The 21,703-nt window shown below is 45.2% G+C and overlaps 1 protein-coding gene and 2 long non-coding RNA genes across 3 annotated transcripts; 1 reads left to right on the top strand and 2 right to left on the bottom strand.

Moving 5' to 3' along the window:
• The first annotated feature begins 5,299 nt into the window (after positions 1-5,299).
• LOC100708723 (C-C chemokine receptor type 6-like) lies at positions 5,300-9,433 on the top strand. The gene is made up of 2 exons (XM_003451224.5): positions 5,300-5,553; positions 7,521-9,433. The coding sequence occupies exon 2, from the start codon at positions 7,565-7,567 to the stop codon at positions 8,702-8,704; it is 1,140 nt and encodes a 379-aa protein (XP_003451272.1). The 5' UTR covers positions 5,300-5,553; positions 7,521-7,564; the 3' UTR covers positions 8,705-9,433.
• LOC112848249 (uncharacterized) lies at positions 5,464-7,508 on the bottom strand. Its single transcript, XR_003222266.1, has 2 exons — positions 7,100-7,508; positions 5,464-5,656 (listed from the first exon to the last, which is right to left on the bottom strand). It is a non-coding gene; the product is annotated as an uncharacterized LOC112848249 (long non-coding RNA).
• Positions 9,434-14,950: 5,517 nt separating the features above from the next.
• LOC112848248 (uncharacterized) lies at positions 14,951-15,827 on the bottom strand. Its single transcript, XR_003222265.1, has 2 exons — positions 15,191-15,827; positions 14,951-15,054 (listed from the first exon to the last, which is right to left on the bottom strand). It is a non-coding gene; the product is annotated as an uncharacterized LOC112848248 (long non-coding RNA).
• Between the last annotated feature and the right edge of the window lie 5,876 nt (positions 15,828-21,703).

The raw sequence follows: 21,703 nt of genomic DNA, 5'->3' as shown, positions 1-21,703 counted from the left end.
TCAGGTAGCTTTTAGCTCTGAGTGATAAACTGGAGCTTATATATATATATTTTTTTAAAGTGTATTACAGGTGTTAGACTAGCTATTTTCTGGATGGCTTTGAAAAGCTTTTTGAGAGAAAATGGTTAAAAAAAAAGGAAAGCAAGAGTAACACTTACCGATTGATATGCACACAGGTAAAAGTACCGCTAATTGTTTTAGTGGTCTGGCGAAGGGGGTAATATTGTGGATTCGGTCTGAGTGGAGGCAGCTGTTGAAGTGGTCTGGAGACCGGGGTATTATTTGTGGATTCAGTCTGAGTGGAGGTAGTTGTCCATGCGTCCGAAGTCAGACGGCTTGTGAGAGAGGACGCGAGTCTTAACCTGAGCGGGGGGATCGTGAAAATCCAAGCTGAGCGCGATTGGGTGAGCGGGGTGCGAATGGAGCCGCCCCTTTGTTATGTGATTGGCAGCGGGGCACCTGGGAGGCGGAGTTGGTCTCGGGCGCAATCTTTCAAACGAGGTAAGCAGCATTCGGGGATGAGCCGGGGAACGAACAAGAAGGAAAAAACTGTTCTCTGGCAGCAGTTCGGTGCGAGTAAGAGCGATGTAGGACTTAGACTCTGGGGCTGAATTTTTAGTCGGAGCTAGTGATAGGGCTGTTTTTTGAAGAAAAAAGACTAAGGATTTGGTTTCAGGATTTGCCCTGTTATCGAATATAAGGCTTGGGGATAGGAGGTTGCCTATAGGTTATTTCTAGGGGTTTTTTGTTTTGCGTATTTTGGAGAGAAACCGCGGAGGGTTTTTTGTTTTTTTTTCAGGAGGATTGGCCGGTTATGTGCCTAGGGTTAGGGTGGGCGCCGCTGGGCGCTGAATTTGAGAAAAAATGACTAAGGATTTGGTTTCAGGATTTGCCCTGTTATCGAATATAAGGTTTTGGGTATACGGGGGTTCCCTACAGGTTATTTCTAGGGGTTTTTTGTTTTGCGTATTTTGGAGAGAAACCGCGGAGGGTTTTTCAGGAGTTTCTCCCTGCTTATTTGCCTAAGGATCGGTTGGGAGCCGCGGAGATCGCGAGTGTTTTTTTGTGACTCTGAGTTTGATTTTAAATTTCTTTGTTCGGATTAAACAAATGCATATAAATTGAAATAAAGTTTTCCCACAAGGGATGCACCCTGTATGTCTGGCCATACTGAACGTTACAAAAGCACAAGTTTAACTAAGCACATTTATACTGGTTTAACACATTTTAAATACACAAACACGGTCCCAGAGACACACAGGCCCGGTCCCGAGTCAGGCGCGCGCACGAGCGCGCCTAGACACACAGGCGCGCTCGTGCGCGCCCTGTGCACTCATGCGCTGTCATGCGCTGACCCACCACCAGATGGCGTTTCTTTAGGGAAAAAAGGAAAAAGTTTTTTAATGGATTAAAAAATAAAAGAATGCTATTTGATATAAAAACTTTGTAAAATAATCAATTAGTTCTTTTTTGGGGGGAAGAAAAGCAATGAACTAGCATATTTTGGATGAATATCATAATTTTATGAAAATCATAATTTTTATGAATATCATAATTTAATTATTATCATAATTTAATTACTTCCTGAGCTCATGAATAATTCATTAGAACCTAACACTCAAAAAGCTCATGAATATTTTTGACAGAAGGGGTATAATATCACTCTCTCGAGCCCAAGAATCTTGGCTAAAAAAAACACGAACCACAGCACATTATTTTCTCATGTCTACTATATCCGCTCTTTAAGTCTGACATCATCAGTCGTGTCCGGGTCCAAAGTCAAACGAACACTGCGGCATCACTGAGAGTTAAAAACTGTCTAAATTCTTTCATCTTTAATAAAATGATCAGCGTTGCTGCTTTACCAGGTGTAACAATTAAGTTTAACATCCAGGCATCCATGAAAACAGGATTTATTACATTTAACAGAGTTAGACGTTAGCAGGAAGTTAGCTCGCTAGCTTCCACCTAAACATGATATAGCATGTTCTGACTGAGAGATTTCTGAAACATTCAAACGTACAGCTCTGCTATCACTTCCAACATAAATGAAGACAGAAAACTAAACAGCAGTGACGTTTGTAGGGTTACTGAAGTTGGGCTAGCTGCTATATAATGATGTGCTACGTGATCGCTAGCGACACAGCTATGTTAGCATAGCATAAACACAGTGAAGCTGGAGGATGAACGCTAAGTTTTTTCCGCTCGATAAAAGTTAACGTGAGGGTTCCTGATGGTTAGGGACAAATGCAATCGCATGGCAGGATGCTGTAAACGGACCAAACTTCAGTCAGGAGAACAACTGAGATAATCCATCCACAATACCAGGTTAGTCATTAATATACTGCTGCATGGGCTGGGCTGTAGTTACATCGTGAGGGTTGAAAAACTGAGCTTTAAATTGAACAGTGGTGATACAAACCGAGAGAGACCGACAGTGATCACTGACTTTTTTTAGGGGCTTGTTCAGATTAAATAGATACAAAACATTAAAACATGTAAAAAAGAAAAGTTTCCGGCCTGCGTCATCGTCAAGGCTAACTCAAAGGGCTGGATGGACGAGGAGAAGATGAGCGAGTGGCTGAGGGAAGTTTATATCAAGAGACCGGATGGGTTTTTCCACAAATCTCCGTCTCTTTTGATCTATGACTCCATGCCCGTCCATCTCACCGATGCTGTCAAAACCCAAGTGAAGCAAACTAATTCGGAGCTTGCTGTCATTCCGGTTGGATTAACCAAAGAACTCCACCCGCTAGATATTGGTGTCAACAGGTCGTTCAAAGTTAAAATACGAGCTGCGTAGGAGCATTGGATGACAGAAGGTAAACAAACGTTCACCAAGACAGGGAGGCAACGCTGAACGACTCTCAGCGAGTCTCAAGTGTTGTCCGAGCTTTTACGAAGGCTGGAATAATCACTGAACAGCTAAGTAACAGCAACGAGACCGATTCGGATAATGATCAGAGGGATCCGGGCATGCTTGATGCCCAGCTGTTTAACTCAGACACTGAAGGGGAAGAATTTGATGGCTTTGTTGAATGAACTGAAAAAATAAGTGTATTGTTCAGTATTTAATGTGTTACAGCTTAACAATGTCAAGAGTTACTGTGAATGCGCTTAGTAAAGGTCGAGTTATCTGACTGTTTTGTTTGTCTTAATGGGCCTTATATCCTGTCCGCCTTATAGTGCGGAAAATACGGTAAGTTAAGCAATGGTTTAACCAATTTCCCATCAAACTATAAAGGGAAGCCGGATTTAAATAGAACATAGGATGTAAGTTAAGGAAATATGAGTTTAAGTGTGACTATGGAGCACATCTCCTTCAGCACTCACGATGGCGCGAGTGGATTGCATTTCTCTGACTGTTTAGGGAAAAAAAGCAGCTAATAGTTACAGTTGGTGGGTTCTGTGTTTGTGGTTAGTGGATGTCTGTGGGTTGTTGCTTTTTATCAGACTAGGAGTGAAAAACAGCAAAAAAAAAAAAAGTGAAGATGCAGACTGAAAGTCTGGTTTACACCATAAATACAAACTATTTTTTTCCCCTACACTGCAAAAACTCAAAATCTTACCAGGTCTTACAGCTGTAACTGATTTTAGAGTTTTTTTGTCTTTTAAGCCTTTTGTTATAAGCACGTGTCAGCACTTGTGTCTCCCAGCAGCATTGCTGAAGTGACATTTTATCCTTCTTTCCTCTTTTTTTGTTCCCTATTAATGATCTACGGTAATTAATAAAGATTTGCCTCTATAAAACAGTAAGGTTTTACTGTGTGAAAGGGAGCAGAGAAACGCGCTGTATTGTTGCAATTCTCTTTTGCATGAGCCACACCAGAAACGCTCTGTGCGGCTGGCTGGACCCTCAGCTTCCACGCTGGGATCGGCCCCACAACCTCGCACTGGCCCCAGGGGCACGGCAAAACTTGTAAGCCCCAGTTTGGCTCCCGAAAAAGATGCTCGAGTTGTTCTTGCGTCCAGCAAAATTAGTTTTTTAATGTTACTCTGGGCTGTGTTGAACAAAGTGAGTTAGCACAATTTAAACTCCAAAAGATGATTGGTTGCTTAACTAACTGGCATCTGACCAGTGAGACCGTCACCGGGGACTCGGTGAGGGGTAAGAGGCTTAAAAACAAACTATCTATACTGTCAACAAACAACTCTTCATCTGGATTTTGTCAGAATACATTGTTTTCCATCTTGGGCACCTGAGTACGCTGTACAATGTAGCTTGCCATCACCAGTGTGTGAATGTGTGGATGACTGAACGTGTAAAGCGCTTTGGGGACTAAGTAAAAGCGCTATACAAATACAGGCCATTTACCATTTTTACCATTTGCACCTGAGTACACCGACTACACACGCACACATAAAATGCACAGAGCAACGCCAGTCTTGTCAGGTCCCGATTTAAAGTTGCCTCCTCCAAGCTCCACCCTCCCTCTCAGGATGAACATAAACATTTCTTCTTGACCCGCGGTGTGCGTAGAACAAGGCCGTTTCCCGTTTCCCTAAAAGTACCTCTAAGAATGAAAAAAAAACTAAAACTCTTTCCCTCACTTAACCTCAGTTTAAGAGGGCGTGACATTGATTTAATAAAATACTTTGGGACGATAAATAGGACCGAGTTCTGAATATGTGTGCAGTGCTTTTTTACTCAGGGTTATATTATTTTACACGTACAAGGAGTTGAGTCGGGGCCGTGTGCATGTATGAAAAAGAAATTCTTTGCACGGATCGATACTTTGCTACGTTACAAGCATTAGGAAATACGACATCTTAAACATTAGCTGAACAATGAGAAACCTTGCCGTAATGGTCTATTTGATTCACCTTTTATTGTTTATTTTATTTTCACTTGCTGAATACGGGACAGACTTGACTGGGGGAAGGAAAGGGGAGAAAGAAAAACAGCGGGGAAGAGGGACAGGGAAAAAGGGCAAAAAACCAAAAACCAACAGAATAAGCAGACAAAAAATACATATATCGATCACCTGGATCACCTGTTGAGAAAGAAAGAAGAAAGCAAGCAGAAGAAAACGAGAGTAATAAACATCATCACAATGATCTATGGGAATATGACAGTAAATACTAAATATTAAACATTATTGTGCAGCACGTAAGATCGACATTTAATCTGTTATTAGACTCAATTGGCTTCTGTCAAAATGTAAAAGAACCCACCCACCACTTTAATCACACTCTAGATCTTGTTTTAACATATGGCATAGAAACTGAACATTTAACAGTGTTTCCTGAGAACCCTCTGCTGTCTGATCATTTTCATGGATGTTAAAATCACCCACAATAAATATTTTATTTGAGCTGAGCACTAAATCAGATAAAAAGTCTGAGACGTTTTGGTTTGTTTTTGTCACGTTTGTTGTAATGAGGAGTTTCCCTCACAATAAAGCTGCGTCCCAAGTTAACTCTCTGTTCTGCATTTTGGGTCCTTCGTCTTTCCTGCACACAGCACGCCGTGACAGTGAGTCTCTGCCTCTGAGCTGCTTCACTTTTACTTTGGTGGAGTTTGCAGAACTGCCTCCCTCTCCTGCATTGCTGGTAAGTCCTTCGTTCCCTCACACTGCAGGTCATTACATCACACAGGTGTAAACAGGTGTTCTATTTGCAGGTTGTATCCGTACAGGTCGCCTCCTTCCTGAACCTGAAAGTCAGAATGAAGTGAGCTGCTTTCACTTTGGCGTGTTTGTGTTTCTCAGGAATGTTAGGCTTCGATTGGTGCTCAGAGTCTCCCCCTGTTATTTTAGACGTGTTTTGGCCTTAGTTAGGGCTGGATCAGGTGACCCTGCACCCGAACCAGCCCTTAGTAATGCTGGGAAGTGTTTGCAGAGATGCAGATGAAGAACATGGATTTTATTTAATTATTATGAAACAGGGGCGGATCTAGAGGAAGTTTCTTAGGGGGGCATGGAAATCAAATGGGGGGTCAAATCAAAGCCTTTTTTAAACACATATGTTACATATGGTTACAATGATTCACGTGCAGTAAGTCTGCACACGTTTGTATAACTGAATTATTTTCTTTAGCCACATAATGAAACACCTCAGTTACATGTGAGTTTGGATGCTATGTACTGTATAGCCTGTATAATAAATAAATATGTAGCCCAGTAAAGCTACACAACATGGGGCGGTTCATTTACAAACACAAGTCTAACTCAAGTTTCACATCTTGTTAGAAAAACTCAAATTGTTGCTTAAATTTACACAAAATGTCAGAAATCTGCACGTCGTGAACAAAAAGCTCATTTTTCATGATTTGTTGGGTTCACCCTCTGGGGAACGCGATATAACCGCACACTTTTCACTACTTTGTGTTTCACCCTTACGTCTTTTTTTGCCTCGTTTGTTTGGTATCATTCTCTTCAGCTCAACCTCACGTGTCTGAATTTACACGGAGTTTTTCACTGACATACTGAAGTAACACAACTGATCTGAAATCACACAAAAACACATTTAAAACTCCTGAAACTACAATAAGAGAACAATCAGGTGTCACAATAAGATGCCGCACGAATTATTTGTGTGAGTGAAAAAAACAGTTTGTGGCCACAAGACAGAGGAGAACAGCACAGGGACAAACCTGCAGGCCTGACAGCAGGAGGAGTATCACTGCTGCTGTTTCCACCTGGAGACTGTTTACACTGCAGCCTTTGTCACACTCATTAGTGCCCTCACTGACACACAACACACAACAACCACCACACAACACACACTCTATGCTAAACATCACAAAACTCTCTCTCTCTCTCTCTCTCTCGCTCGCTCGCTGCCATCACTCCCCAAACTTCGTCCTAAACTACTAAATCTCACGTGTTGCCTTTTTTTTTTCGCCAGTAGGAAGGAGGTGGCTTTTTTCTTTCTTTACTGTTTGTGTGACGATAGTATTCAGAAAAAAGCATAGCTTTTATATTTTTTATCCTAACTCTGGATTTAGTCACCTGTCATTAAAATTTAAAAAAAGGAAGTCTGAACGTTCAACACAAGCTGAAATAGAGACTCAGCGCGGCTGCAGCTTGTTGCTATGTCAGCTTAAATCAGTCATGTGATGTGGAAGTGCAGCACACAGAGAGTTAATAACACTCACCTTCAGTCCATTTCCACAGTGTAACAACCAAGCAGCTGTGTGAAATCCACGGCGCTGTTCAAAAAGTGCTCTGGAACAATAATAGGCATCGGTTGCTACTGACAACAAGAAATAAAGCCGCTCCACGCTATGGGCTGAACCATTTGTTAATGGTAGAGGTGGGGGGAGTGGGCGTAACATATTCAGCTTTAGAATTTATATTCAGTGTTAACTGGAGCTAGGCTCAAAGTGTTAATGCTGTCTTATTTAAATAAACAGCACTGTCAGAGCTCATTAATGTGCCAACCGAAGACACGATAGCATCTGCACGGCTTCTTCATCGTGTGTCCTCAGGTCTTCCTCTTGCCATCGTGTTTGTTCACTGTGAGTCCATCAGACACCTTTGCTGTAGTTTGATGTTTACTCTCTGCTTCCTTTATAGTGATCTACTCAGCAGAGGATTTCATACTCAACCAGTCATACACCATGGAGATGTCCCACTATGAATATTACTATAATGTCAGTGACTACCTAGATTATGATGGATTTTGTGGTTTTCACAACAACCAGAGTGTGGTGAAGGTGATCAGCCCGTACATCCTCTCCATCTTCTGCATCCTGGGCCTCGTGGGGAACAGCCTGGTCATTGTCACCTACGCCTTCTACAAGAGGATCAAGTGCATGACTGACATCTACCTGATCAACTTGGCCATAGCCGACCTGCTATTCGTGCTGGCGCTGCCGTTCATCGTCTACAACGAGCTGTGGTCGTGGCCGATGGGGCAGGTGGCCTGCAAGCTGCTGCGCGGCTCCTACAGCGTGAACCTGTACAGCGGCATGCTGCTGCTCGCCTGCATCAGCACTGACCGCTACATCGCCATTGCCCAGGCTCGGCACAGCCTCAGACCGCGCTTGCTGTCATACAGCTGCATCATCTGCGCCATCGTCTGGATCTTCGCCATACTCGTGTCCGTCCCCACCTTCTACTTCTACGAGTGGTACGAGCCGTCACACCTCAGTGGCATCATGCTGGGCAATGATAACCAAACCGAGATCCAGAGCTGGACTCCTGTGTACGTCTGTGAGATCAAGTTTGAAGACCCAGACATACCCACGGCAGTGAAGGTGGCCCTCCCCATCACCCAGATCAGCGTGGGTTTCTTCCTGCCACTCTTCATCATGATCTTCTGCTTCAGTGGCATCATCATCACCCTGCTGAAGGCCAAAACTCTCCAGCACCACAGAGCGGTGTGGGTGATGCTGGTGGTTGTGGCTGTTTTCATCATCTGCTACCTGCCCTACAACATACTGCTGCTGTACGACACGGTCACCATGTTTCAGGAGCGCTCCTGTGAGGAGGTGGACACGCTGGAGATGGCCCTGACAGTGTCGCAGACCATTGCTTACATGCACTGCTGCCTGAACCCGATGCTGTACGTCTTCGTGGGGGTGAACTTCAGGAACCACTTCAGGAGGATCTTCAGGGACCTGTGGTGTCTTGGAAAGGCCCCACGCCGCTTCTCCAGAGTCACCTCCGACTTCTATATGTCCTCCACTCTGCGCTCGATGGACGGGTCCAGCAACAGTGGCACTTCTTTCACCATGTTGAAGACATCTGTGGGTTGATCTCTGAAGATCCAGGTCTCTAACACCAAACCCGATTCACGTCTGTCCCACCGACGAGATTCCTCAAGATAAAGAGATCTAACGCCGAGCTGCACCTCTTATTCTGCTTCATTATTTTAATCGTGAAATATCCAAACTCCTGCATTTTCTTTCTTTTGTGATTTGCGCTGTCAGTGCGCCCCAGGGTGGCTGTGGCTACAATGTAGCTGCCATCACCAGTGTGTGAATGGGTGGATGACTGGTTGTGTAAAGCGCTTTGGGGTCCTTAGGGACTAGAAAAGCTCTATACAAATACAGGCCATTTACCATTTTGTGAGTGATGACTGTCAATGTTTTGTCACCTGAAACAGGCGGCTGAACGTGCAGAACCGTGAAAACACGTCTGATTTAAACTCGTCTGATCTCTCCTTCATGGCGGCCTCCCCGTGCACCTTCGACCTTTTTCAGCACTGCTGCTGTTTTAAGGACGCCCTGGCGCCATGCACAGCTCTGCTGACAGTGTGACTCTGGGCGGTGAATTCACTGTGTTTCATGCATGTTTTAGCCTTTACCTGACCTGGAGATCAGAGTGTGTCTCTTCACCAATATTCACATTCTTATAATAAAAATGCACTAAAATGTTGGTATTCAGTTTAATCAGTACAGTAAATGATGTCAGAAATCACCTGGGCGTTTCCTTTGCAAAATAGTCAAACAAGAAAAATATTCCAATAAAATATTGTAAATACAGGCTTCAATTACCCACTTTACTTTTCCAAGAGAGATAGATAGATAGATATGTATATGGGCCCCGCTCGCCCGCCTGTGTCGCCCTGCAGGTGAAATATGAAACAGAAACAGAGAGCTGCCTCTCCCCCGTCTCTCTGTTTGAAGGCTGAAGCTGCTGCAGTGGATGAAAGACTCCGTTATGTTTGTGAGGACTCCAGGCACAGAGCAGGATGTCACACAGTGACACCGAGTCCACATAATATCTCCTCCTTCACACACCTGGATCCTCCTGTCCCTGTATCACAGCGTAGATGCTCCTCCACACAGTGATAAACAGACGCGTGTGCCGATGAAGCTGTGCGAATGACTCAGATGTGAAACTATAAAACAGGCTCGTCAGCACCTTTGTGGCGTCGTGGTTTCTCAGCATGAATCGGCTGTGAGCGCCTGAGCTCTGCTTCCTCTTTCCTGAGTGCCAAATTTAATAAGAGCCGCATCATTGTCTTCTCCAGGTGCATTACAGCGAGGAAGAGGAGCGACAGACAGCCCTCATGTTACAGCTCTTTGTTTCACTGATGGCACTGGGCTGTGTCCAACCCTGTGACTGTTCCTGTGGAGGCTTCTGTGAGAATGAATGAAACACTTCAAGAATAAAATCTCTGCTTTCACAGGCTGTGCTGGGCCAGCTCTCCTAAACACTCTGCTGTTTGAGCCCGGGGCATTTCTCTGATTTAAAGGAAGTAATCTCTTATTTAAGAGCTTCTAATTCCATTCCAGATATCCTTCCCTGTTGTCTTCTTAATGAATGGCTCCACCTTATTGGGCCTGGGATATAGTACAGTATATTTTAGTATAATTGACTTTTATTAAATGCTTCTTTGTCATCAGGCTGTGTACCAGCTGTAGCCTATTATCAAAAATGTCCTGGCTACCTACAGGACATTTTATGTTCCAGATTTTGGAAAAAGTTTTCAGATCACTTTGGGCTCTCACGGCGATCACACATTCATTCATCTCGACTGGAGCATGCTGTTGGTCCCGAAGGTTGCTGTCTGTCAGAGAGGCTGTTTTCTGTAGCCGTTGGGGAATCCTCGTCTTCCTCAGCTCCCGTCTGCTGTGGTGTACCACAGGGCTCTGTTTTGGGTCCTACTCTGTTTTCATCACTCCTGCTGCTGATTTTCAAGTAGTATGCTGATGACATCCAAATTTATTCCCCTGTTATTTGGATGTATCTGTTGAAGTGTCTGCATGATGTCAAAGACGGGTCCTTCCTATAAATGAAAGCAAAACCATTGCCCTTGTGCCTCGTGCTTCTTATTGCTCTCCGACTGTTAGAAGTCTCGGAGTGTCCCTCTGTATTTGAGTCGGGAACACTCATCTCTCCATTAGAAAACATGACAGCAGGTTTACTCTGGATAAACATTTTTTTACTTCAAGCTGCGACTTAGATGAAGAGCACTGAGATCACACAGCCAGATGCTGCAGAGCGGCCGAGGTCTCGATCGAAGCGTGGAGGGGATAGGACTCTCGCAGGCTCGGGAATCATGGCCGCTGTCCTTCCTGCTCTCTCTGCATCTGACCTCTGCACATTTGTGAGTCACGCACGAAGCTGCATGAGTGTGATGAATAACAAACTGCACTCATCATTAAACAGCTCTGACATCATCGCCTGTAATGTAACGCCCTCGCTGAGGACACGCTCAGCGTGGACGCAGACATCGCTCTGATGATCAATACTCTGTCTTTGCCTCCATCTTCAGCTGCTCTCCAACCAGCATTTCCTCCATCAGCTTGACTGACTCAGGCTGCTGTTACTGTGCTCCGACTGTCAGGCTTTAATAATAACAACAATAATAAAAATTAATATTGTTGTTTGTCCTCAGCCTGCTCGTACCAACCCAGATTTGATAGATTCCATATATGTTTGTAAAGCCTGGACCTGCTGCAGGAGCTCAGTTAAAATGATTCAGAATTCAATTCATTAAAATATTTGTTTTTAAACCAATTTAATGATTTTTCCTGCTGAGTGCAAATATTTATTATTGTGTGGATGCTTTAAGGCATCCACACTATTGAGTTCCTGTTTCTCTTTATGGTAGTGGGTGTGGAGCAAGTCAGAGTATCTACTCGAGTACTTTTTTGAAGTACTTCTGCTGCTTGTTGATATAAAGATGAAACTTTATGATAAAGTTTTAATAAAGTTCTCTCAGGAAGGATGTTTGTTAATGGCAGGTGTCCGAACCATGTAAAACAGCTCAAATATGTGGCACAGTTAACTTTACATTAACGCTCATGTTGTAGATATATGTGACGTTCGTGAGTCCATCAGCAGAGTAAATGTTTGAGTAATGACGACAAATCAGCGAAGATTCAATAAACTGAAATTTACATTTTTAATAAGATGAAACAGATTTTTGCACATCAGCGTTAACGAGCGTGTCCTTCCTCACACTGACAGGTGTGTCACATGGATGTCATCTGCTCGCGTTCACTCAGATTTCTGCTTTATTGATCGACATGCAGCATCAGGACCGATGATCAAAGTCCGACATCAATAACTCTGAACACGCTTCAGCTCCTCCTCGTCATGAGCGATGGCGTCCTCTTGGACGGCTTCAGTCACACCCAGACAGGAAGTGTCTGGGCCAAATTCTCTGGGACAAAGTCAGGAACAGGAAGGCACCGCGATGACAAGGAGGGGCCGAGCAGGCCCGAATGCAGTTCTGAAAGGCCAGGGTCAGAGGTCACGGTCCGTGTTTCGGGGTTAGAGGTCAGTATGTCCCGGGCAGGCTGATGACGGGCCCCGGTGGGGGCGGGCAGGGCCTCGGGTAGGAAACCGGCCACCTATTCACCGATGCAGAACTGCAGTGTGCGGCTGTGGTTGACGCAGTAGATTCGATTGCCAAACACAGCACAGCGGAACAGCAGCGCTTTCTCCAGCTGGAAGGCGGTGCCCTCAAGCCACGCCTTCACCACCGTGCTGTACCTGTGTGCGCTAACCTCGGTGCGCTCACGGTCCACATCGAAGCACTAGACATGGCTGTGGTGTGCGACCATGTCGGAGGAGTGGCTGCGGCTCTTGTTGAACGGGCACTCCTCCCACTCGTCGCGGTGGGGGTCAGAGCGCAGACAGTAGAAGAGCAGCTGTCGCACACTGCAACCTCGTGAGCCACTGCGAACGAGCCTTTTTTGCAGTGGCGCAACGTGGCTCCACCTGCTGGCATGCAGGTCGTAGCGCTCCACGTTCAGCAGGCAGCCCCCGCCCACTGTGTACAGCAGCCCATCCACGCCCACCAGCTGCAGCTGGCTGTATGGCTCGCCCAGCGCCCGAACGCCGCCCCAGCGCCCACTCAGCAGGTCGAAGCACAGCACGCCATCCTTTGCCTGACGCTTTAATCTCAGAGTCCAGAGGAAACAAAATGGTCAAAATAAATAAACAATAAAAGAATAAATTCAATTCAGTTTAGGCACTACAGGTACCTTGGTGTCATAATTCAGACGCCCTCTACAGGAAAGGGCAGAGCAGGCTGTACCTGCTGCGGAGACTCAGGTCGTTTGGAGTGGAGGGCCCAATCCTGAAGACCTTCTATGACTCTGTGGTGGCCTCAGCCATCTTCTATGGTGTGGTCTGCTGGGGCAGCAGCATCTCTGCTGGGGACAGGAAGAGACTGAACAGGCTGATCTGCAGGGCCAGCTCTGTTCAGTCTGCTGGGGCAGCAGCATCTCTGCTGGGGACAGGAAGAGACTGAACAGGCTGATCTGCAGGGCCAGCTCTGTTCTAGGATGCCCTCTGGACCCAGTGGAGGTGGTGAGTGACAGGAGAATGGTGGCTAAGCTGTCATCCCTGATGGACAACATCTCCCACCCCATGCATGAGACTGTGACAGCACTGAGCAGCTCCTTCAGTGGGAACAGCACCCCAAACTGTAGATTTCAAAATAAACCTCACAGGTGTGATGGGATGGACTCACCATGACAGAAGAACAAATCATTAATCCATCGAACGACCGATTAGAGCTGCTGGTTGCGACATTCAGAGAAAGCAGGAAGTAACGATCACTGTGAGCTTTTCTGCTGAAGGTTTGATTCCCTCAGCTGAGAGAGCGACGAGATCAGCCAGCAGCAAAAAATCAACTGATGTCAGCAGCTGCATCATCAGGACAACACTCACGGGACCCACACACACACACACACAAACAAACAAACAAACAGTATTGTATTTTGCACTCTGCAGCTAATGGCACTGATACTCTTGGTATCTGTTTACTTTTGTACCCATCCATTCATCTGAAAGGTCGCAGGGCAGCAGTCTAAGAAGAGATGACCTCAGATGAACTCTCCTCAACACCAAAGCACCCACTCACATTCAGATGGGGCGGGGTGTTCCTCCCGATTATCTCTTCACCGCAGCAGCTGATAGTGTGTGGGACATATTAGGCAGCAGCGTGGTCCGATCCAACAGACGAGCTGCTGACAAACCAAATGCTTATTCTGATAGAAAACACAGGGCACCGATACAGTGTGGTGTGTATAACCACCGCTGGTTTCAAACTGTATCATTAATCGACATTGTCTACCAGTCTGTGGTGCCGAGTGCCAGCTGCTCTGCTGTTGTCAGCTGGGGTGGAGGGGGGGTCAGCATCAGTGCCAAAGATGTCAGCATGTAACAGGATCAGCAAACTGGTTCATGAGGCTGGAACCATCCCTGGCCAGAATCTCGAGGTATTTGAGTGATGAGGGACATTAGAGTCACTGATCCCATCATGGACCGCCCGTCTACTTGCTCCACTCCACAGTACTGAGGCAGCAGAGCTCCTCCCTTAGACTGATTCAAACCGGCGTACATGAATACATACAAACCAAACCAGGCCATAAAGAAGGCTTGAGGAAATCAGTCCTACCCTTCTCTATCAAACTGCGGCCCTTATTGCGACAGGTGCTGCTGTTTCTCAGAGGCGATTTGCACAACTATTTGCTAGAATTATGCTTTCCCAGTCATTTTCCATCCATCCATCTTCTTCCTATTATCCAGGGCCGGGTCGCGGGGGCAGCAACCTAAGCAGAGACCTCCCTCTCCTAGCCACCTCCTCTAGCTTTTCCGGGAGAAGACCGAGGTGTTCCCAGGCCAGCCGAGAGACATAGACTCTCCAGCGTGTCCTGGGTCCCCTCCCGGTGGGACATGCCACCTCAGCTGGCACCGTCTGACGCGGAGGCGTAGCGCTCTACACCCCATCTCCCTGTTATCAGTTCAATCGAAATATTGATCCTCACTGATGTTGAGCTGCATACAGATACAGACAGAAGAACTCGATCATGTGTTTCTCAGTGAGTTTGATGTTTTCAGGCCAAACTAGTTTCCCTGCTGGAAAACAAACTGATGTTGAACATCCTCACTGAAGCTCTGCTGTGTTAGTGGGAACGCAGCAGCTCAGTGAAGCTGCTCTCACAGACACAGCAGCAGAATCATCTTAGACATCAGTTTACAGCACAAAGAGGCTCTTACTCTTCGTCTGAGGGTCCAGGATCAGCACTGAAGACTGGAGGAGGATTTTTGGACCGATCGCCCTTCATAGACAGACGGCTGGATCCTGGAGACTCTGCTGTGTCCTCGTCTTCCTCCAAACCACTCATGTTCAGTCAGCCTGAGAGAGAAACCAATAACACTGACTGTGAGTGCAGAACAACACAAATCAAACAGTAAGTTTAAGAGTCACAGCCAAGAGACAAGACAAGATCAGTCATGAAAAATATACACAGTCCAGTGTGTAGTGAAGCCACCTTCCACCATGGATGTGGTTTAGTGCTCTCTGTTTTTCTTAAGCCCACAGAGGCCGCTGACCCAGAGACTATCTTGTAGTAGAAAAAAAGATTCCCGAGCAACAGTCAGCTGGTTTTTCCTCTTGCTCTTCTCTCTAGAGGCTCTACATTGTAGTAAAGTTTCTGAATACTTGTATTTCCCTCTTTTCTCACGTGACCACTGCTTCCTCATTTTAGAGAAAATACCATGACTGTGTGTGTGAGGCACAGATGCCTTCTTAAAGACATATAGCATGCCAGTTTCTTTGCGTGAATATTACACTGGTCAATGAGCTGGGTGATTCAAATCTGGTTAAATGTATGGTAATGTAATGTAAGGGCCTGAAAAAAGCTGATAATAATTCCAGGGGCCAGGCTCTGGATGAAAAGCAGGAACACAATGTTCGTGTCCTTTTATAGTCCTTTGGAGTCTTTTTATAAAGTCTTTTTATAAAGTTAGGAGAAGGTATGTTTCTCTGTATCGTCCTTCTGCTCATCTGCCTGCAAATGCAACCAAACACATTGAGTTGTGTTGACAGCCTATTAGCTTTTAGGATTTCCTGCTGTGCCAGACTAAACTGTGGACTTAATAGTAGCAAGAACAGGATCCTTGTTCAATTTGCTCAGCATAGCAAAATGTGAGAAATAAACAAAGAGAAACTTTAAGACCTACCATAGAACCAAGTTTCAACAATTCACTGAGGCAAGGCTGTGCTCCGTCCTATTTTAAACATGCTGAGGTAACCCCTCTGTTAAAAAACAGAATCTAGATCCTACCTCCCCTAGTAGTTATCGTCCTATTTCAAGATTGCCATTTATAAGTAAATTACTAGAAAAAATTGTAGAAAACCAGTTCAGGTCCTTATTATGCCGATTGCAGATTTTTGACCCTTTTCAGTCTGGCTTTCAAAAGCAGCACTCTACAGAGACCGCTCTCTTAAGGGTCCATAATGATCTACTAATGGCATCTGATGCAGGAAATTGTTCCGTGATCATTTTGCTAGATCTTAGCGCAGCCTTCGATACCATCGACCACAAAATCCTACTCAACAGTTTGAAGGTTCTGGCTGGTATATCTGGCACCGCCTTAGACTGGTTTTCTTCCTACTTATCAGACAGGACCTTTTCTGTTAGGACTGATAGGTTCTCTAACACTGCTGCCCTGACCTGCGGGGTTCCACAGGGTTCAGTTTTGGGTCCATTGTTATTTTCTTTTTATATGCTTCCTTTAGCTGGCATTATTCAGTCTTTTAGTGACCTGTCTTATCATTTCTATGCCGCTGACATTCAGCTGTATATGTCCTTTAAGCCTCATCAGCTGGATAGGCTGTCCACCCTAGTCCAGTGTTTAACTCAAATCTCTGTTTGGCTTTCCAACAATTACCTTGTTTTAAACATGAACAAGACAGAGACCATGATCATAGCTCCTCCTGATCTATATTCTAAAATCAGTCAGGTTCTTGCCCCTTTCTGTTCTTCTGCTAAGCCAAATATTCAAAATCTTGGAGTAATATTTGACTCTTCTTTGGGCCTTGACTCACACGTAAAATCTCTGTCTCGTTCCTGTTTCTTTCATTTAAGGAATATTTCTAAACTGCAACATATGGTCTCTTTAGCTGAACTGGAAAAAACTGTCCATGCGTTTGTGTCATCACGTTTAGATTATTGTAATTCCCTGTTTACCAGCTTGGATAAATCATCTCTTTCTCGCCTCCAAGCTGCAAAATGGAAAACGCAGCAGCCAGACTACTAACTCGCTGTAGCGAGCGAGCTCACATCACTCCTATTTAAGTTCTTTACATTGGCTCCCAATAGATTTTAGAATTCGTTTTAAAATTATTGTTTTAACGTACAGAGCACTAAATGGCCAAGCCCCACATTATTTATCCAAGCTTCTCACAAAATACACTGCTGCTCGCCGTCTCCGCTCACAGACTCAGAGTTTGTTGGTTGCTCCCCGAACACGACTGAAGACGAAAGGGGGCGGAGCCTTTCAGTCTGTGGCACCAAGGCTGTGGAACAGTCTACCTCTACAACTACGTTTGGTTGACTCTGAGGAATCCTTTAAAAAGCAGTTAAAAACTTTACTGTTTAAACAAGCTTTCTGTTGACCAATGCTTTTTACATTTTTATGTTTTTAATTTACATTTAAACTCTATATTGTGTATATTGTGCATTTTGCTATTTATCGTACTGTTTATTTTAATCTTTGTGTGCAGCGCTTTGTGACTACCTGTCTATGAAAAGCTCTTAATAAATAAACTTTACTTACTTACTTACCAAGTCCACCAGAGCTTATATTATATTTTTACATGCTGTAGTGCCATTTTTGGGAGCATTTCAAGTTGCTATACATCAATACAACCGTTATAGCCCAAATTTGAATAATATGTATGCATTAAGTGCATAGTAATTACATAAATTGCAAAAAAGTGCAATAAACTACAAAAAATTTGAAAGTCGTTTTTGTTTTTTTACAATATATTTCTAGTTAGAGAAATTTAAGAGGCTTATCCCTCAAAACTGTAAATACAAAAAGTTGCACAAAATAGTTTCCCACCACAGGAAATTTATTTTGAGTGTCCTCATAGTTTTATTTTTGAAATACACCAATTTTTATATACTGCAGGAAAAACGAAAATAAATTCTATAATGCAAATTTGCAAAAAAAACAGCATGTGCATCAAAATAAATTATTTCCAGCAGTGCAATTTGAGTTCTAAGCATCCCAGAAATGATATAGAAAGTCATAAAGCCAAATATGACTTTTAAAAACACCAGCATAGTCTTATAAGTCCCTGAAGGTAAAAAACTACATTTCCGCGAAAATGCCGTCACTTCCGGTTTTGGGCAGGTAATGGCGGACATGCGATAGTTCGTGTCGATGATCTGTTCCAACCTAGGAAGTGTTACAAACAGCTGATCAGATCAGCAAAGTGTGTTTCTGGAATATTATGTTTTTGTTGCTGCAAGTGCTTCTTATGCAATTTTTGCAAAGCTATATGTGGAAGGAAACCGTGACCTAGGACAAGCTGATGGCATAAGATGTAAGTACAACTCCTCCGGTTTCATATGCAAAAAAAATTATTGCACTAGTTCACATGGTTCCAGTTCTACCGGGATTTAAAAGACAAAACGGAGCGTGCCCGCTCCGACCGGCTTTAAAGGGTTAATGCGGAAAATATTCGAGCATGTGCTTATTGCAGCAAAATTCTTTAATTCATAATCTGACCTGAGCACAGTCTATCGAAAGTCAACAATGACCAACAATCTGAACAGGTTAAACCTCCAGCAACACTTGGAGGAAGCACAAGAACTTTATCATTTGACCCACACAGCTTGTGGCCTTCATCAGGGACAGAGGAGGGTGTTCGCCCTGCTAAAGCAACCAGAAGCAGACGACTTGGGAAATGAGGCATGAAACAATCCAAACCGATGCACATCACAAGTTCAAGCTAACGCATCCGGGGCAGCTGATTTGCCAGCACTGGGGACCCAGGATGCTGGTGAGAAGTGGACTACTGGCAGAGGCAACATTAGAATTTCACAGAAAGTGGCAATCAACGTCAGCACGGGATATCACGTTGGCCAGAAAGAGATAATCGAACAAGAGATCCAGCGCTGTAACATCCAAATCACCGCCTTGTCTGAACTTCGTCTAACAGGATCAGGCGCCACCATCATCAAGCCCCCTTCCACCGACGAACTGATGATGCTTGCTTCTCGCTCATCTCCCCCAGCGTCCTCGCCTTTCAACCCATTTCAGAATGCCTTGCCATCCTCACCATCGATGGAACATCCTCTTTGCCTACACGCTGACAGAGAGCAGCTTGGATGGGGCCAAGGACGATTTCTACAACCACCTTCACCTCGTCTTCTCTATGGATCCGAGACCTGGGTCATCCTCAAGTATGACCTTGAACTTCTTTGGCTCTTGACGAAGGCGGTCACACTTTTCTCCTCTCCCTCTCCCTCTCCCTTATCTTTCCTGGTTGGCTTCTCATGTTCTTGTCTAGTCTTGTCTACTTACTCATCCCCCCTCCCCTTCCAAATGCCTTCGATGCTTGTTCCCTCCCGGTGCAGATGGTGGATCGACTGGACCAGCGCAGACATGCTGCAGGACCGGATGCGCTGTCTACACCAGCTCTCTCTTACCCTTTACCTGCCCCTGTTGCTTGTCTTGTGGTGTATTGACAGTCATGTGCTTTTTGTGCCGGGGTGTTTTTTTCTGTTCTCAAACTGTTCTCCCATTAGGAGCTCAGTCTGAGTGGAGTTTCTTTTCTCCTCCTCCCACCTCATGTTGTGTATTTTTGTTGTTTTTTCCTATCAGCCTACCTCTCTGGCATGTCTCCCTAATGTGATGTTTGTGTAAAGTTTGGTCAGAAGGTTCCTTTGTAAGCGCGCATGCGCCATTTCGCGTACTGCCTGCTGTAACCCATAATTTCCTTCGGGATTAATAAAGTATTCTGATTCTGATTCTGACCCCAACTAACTCAAGGTCTTCCAAATGTACTGTCTGTGTCAGATTCTCAGAGTGTCCCTCCGCAGCTGTCTCAGCAACAGCGCAATATGTAGTCGATGTCACCAGCAGCCCTCGATGGAAGAGCTGAAGCAATGACTACGATGGTTTGGCCACGTCTGTCACATGAGCGACCATCGCCTGCCATGGCCACGGCTCTGCTTGTCTCCACCCCAGAGTAAAGGAAACCATGTCCTGCGTCTGGGGGAGGTTTGACCTGGACCTGGGGTATAGAGTATGTTTGGGGAGTGTGAGCGTGTGCAGTGTTCATTTCTGTGTGCCTCCACGTTGGGTGAGTGCTGAGTATTTGTATATGTGTGCATGTTTGTGTCTGTGTGTGCGTGTTTGTCTGTGTCTATGTGTCAGGTCGGGTCTTAGACTCCACCCCTCTCAGAACATCTCAGGCCCCCCCTGGTGTGGGAGCCTATCTCCCCCCACCACACTCCCTACCAGTAGCTGGTGCCCCCACCTGCCAGTGCATTGGTGGTTCTCTGTGTCCGGGGCTGGGTACTCGGGTATGTACTGGTTCACTCCCGGCAACTGCTTGGCGGGTTTGACCCCCTTGGCTCTGTCGGGCCCCTTCTGGGGTGTGGAGGGCCCTCAGATCTCGGATCTCTGGGCCTGGGGGCTCAGTCTGCTGTGGCATAGCACGCTGCTGGCAGAGCCTGCGGGCTTGTCATCTTGGCCCCCTGTGGCTTCTGCACCATGGCTGCTGGGTGACCCAGGGTGTTTTTGAGACGCTGCATGGACTAGCTCCTACATATCTTTCTGATCTCCTGCAAGATCTTTGAGGTCTGCGCACCAAATGCTCCTCGTTGTCCCAAGGTTCAGATTAAAACACAGAGGAGACCGGGCATTTGCTGTGACTGCTCCTAAATTGTGGAACACTTTGCCTCTGCGTATCAGGACCTCCCCAACACTGGATGCTTTTAAAATTTGTCTAAAGACCCATTTTTATTCTCTGGCTTTTAAACCAGTATGAGTCTGTTACTATTGTTTTTACTATCCTACAATTCTAAGATTCTATTCCCTTCTAACTTTATCCTATTTTTATTGTATAGTACTTTGGTCAGCAGTTGTTGTTTTAATAAAAGTGCTATATAAATAAACTTGAACTTGAACAGCTTCCGCTTCAGGTCCAATTTTCTGAGGATTCTCAGCTGTAAAACTTTGAAACTGTGTGGGACACACAAGCAGGTCTGGATGCCTCTTGAGCTGCAGCAACACACAGTCCATAGCAGGAGGGATGAGCTCACCTGAGCTCTCAGCAGATGACAGAGGAGGAGGCTGCACTGGCTTCAGATCCTCCAGGGGTCCAGAGTCCTCTGAAGGGAGAAGCCTTTAGTCCCTTGAGTTGCCAGTTTAGCAGAAATGCAAACAGTCTATAAATCCTCCGAGCAGGAGTAAACAGTCTCTGGGCTGGGAAGGAGCAGAGTGCAATAAAGTCTTTCTCAGCCACAGAGTTAGAATGAATACCTTCAAAGCGAACTGTCCCTGTAATCCCAGGCTCAGAAGGAGTGAAACAAAGAGTAATTAGAAGCCACAATACTATCGTCACGTTTAAGCAGGAAGAAACGGTAAAAACTGCGTTTTCTAAGGACAGCTGGAAAAAAGAAAGGAAAAAAAATACCATCCCTTTTCTACTGGTGGAAAAATGTACCAAAAATCTATGAAAAATGTCGACCAGTAAAATAAAATGACAACAGGTTTGGTTGTTTTGGAAGAGAAGGAAGTTTGGAAAGTGACTACGGAGTTTTGAGATGTGAGAGATTTGTGACATTTAGCATGTTGGGAGTGTGTAGTCATTGTGTTGTGTGTCAGTGAGGGCACTAATGAGTGTGACAAAGGCTGCAGTGTAAACAGTCTCCAGGTGGAAACAGCAGCAGTGATACTCCTCCTGCTGTCAGGCCTGCAGGTTTGTCCCTGTGCTGTTCTCCTCTGTCTTGTGGCCACAAACTGTTTTTTTCACTCACACA

This window comes from Oreochromis niloticus, linkage group LG11 (genome assembly GCF_001858045.2).
Source record: "Oreochromis niloticus isolate F11D_XX linkage group LG11, O_niloticus_UMD_NMBU, whole genome shotgun sequence".
NCBI lineage: Eukaryota > Metazoa > Chordata > Actinopteri > Cichliformes > Cichlidae > Oreochromis > Oreochromis niloticus.
This window is presented reverse-complemented; position numbering and strand designations above follow the sequence as displayed.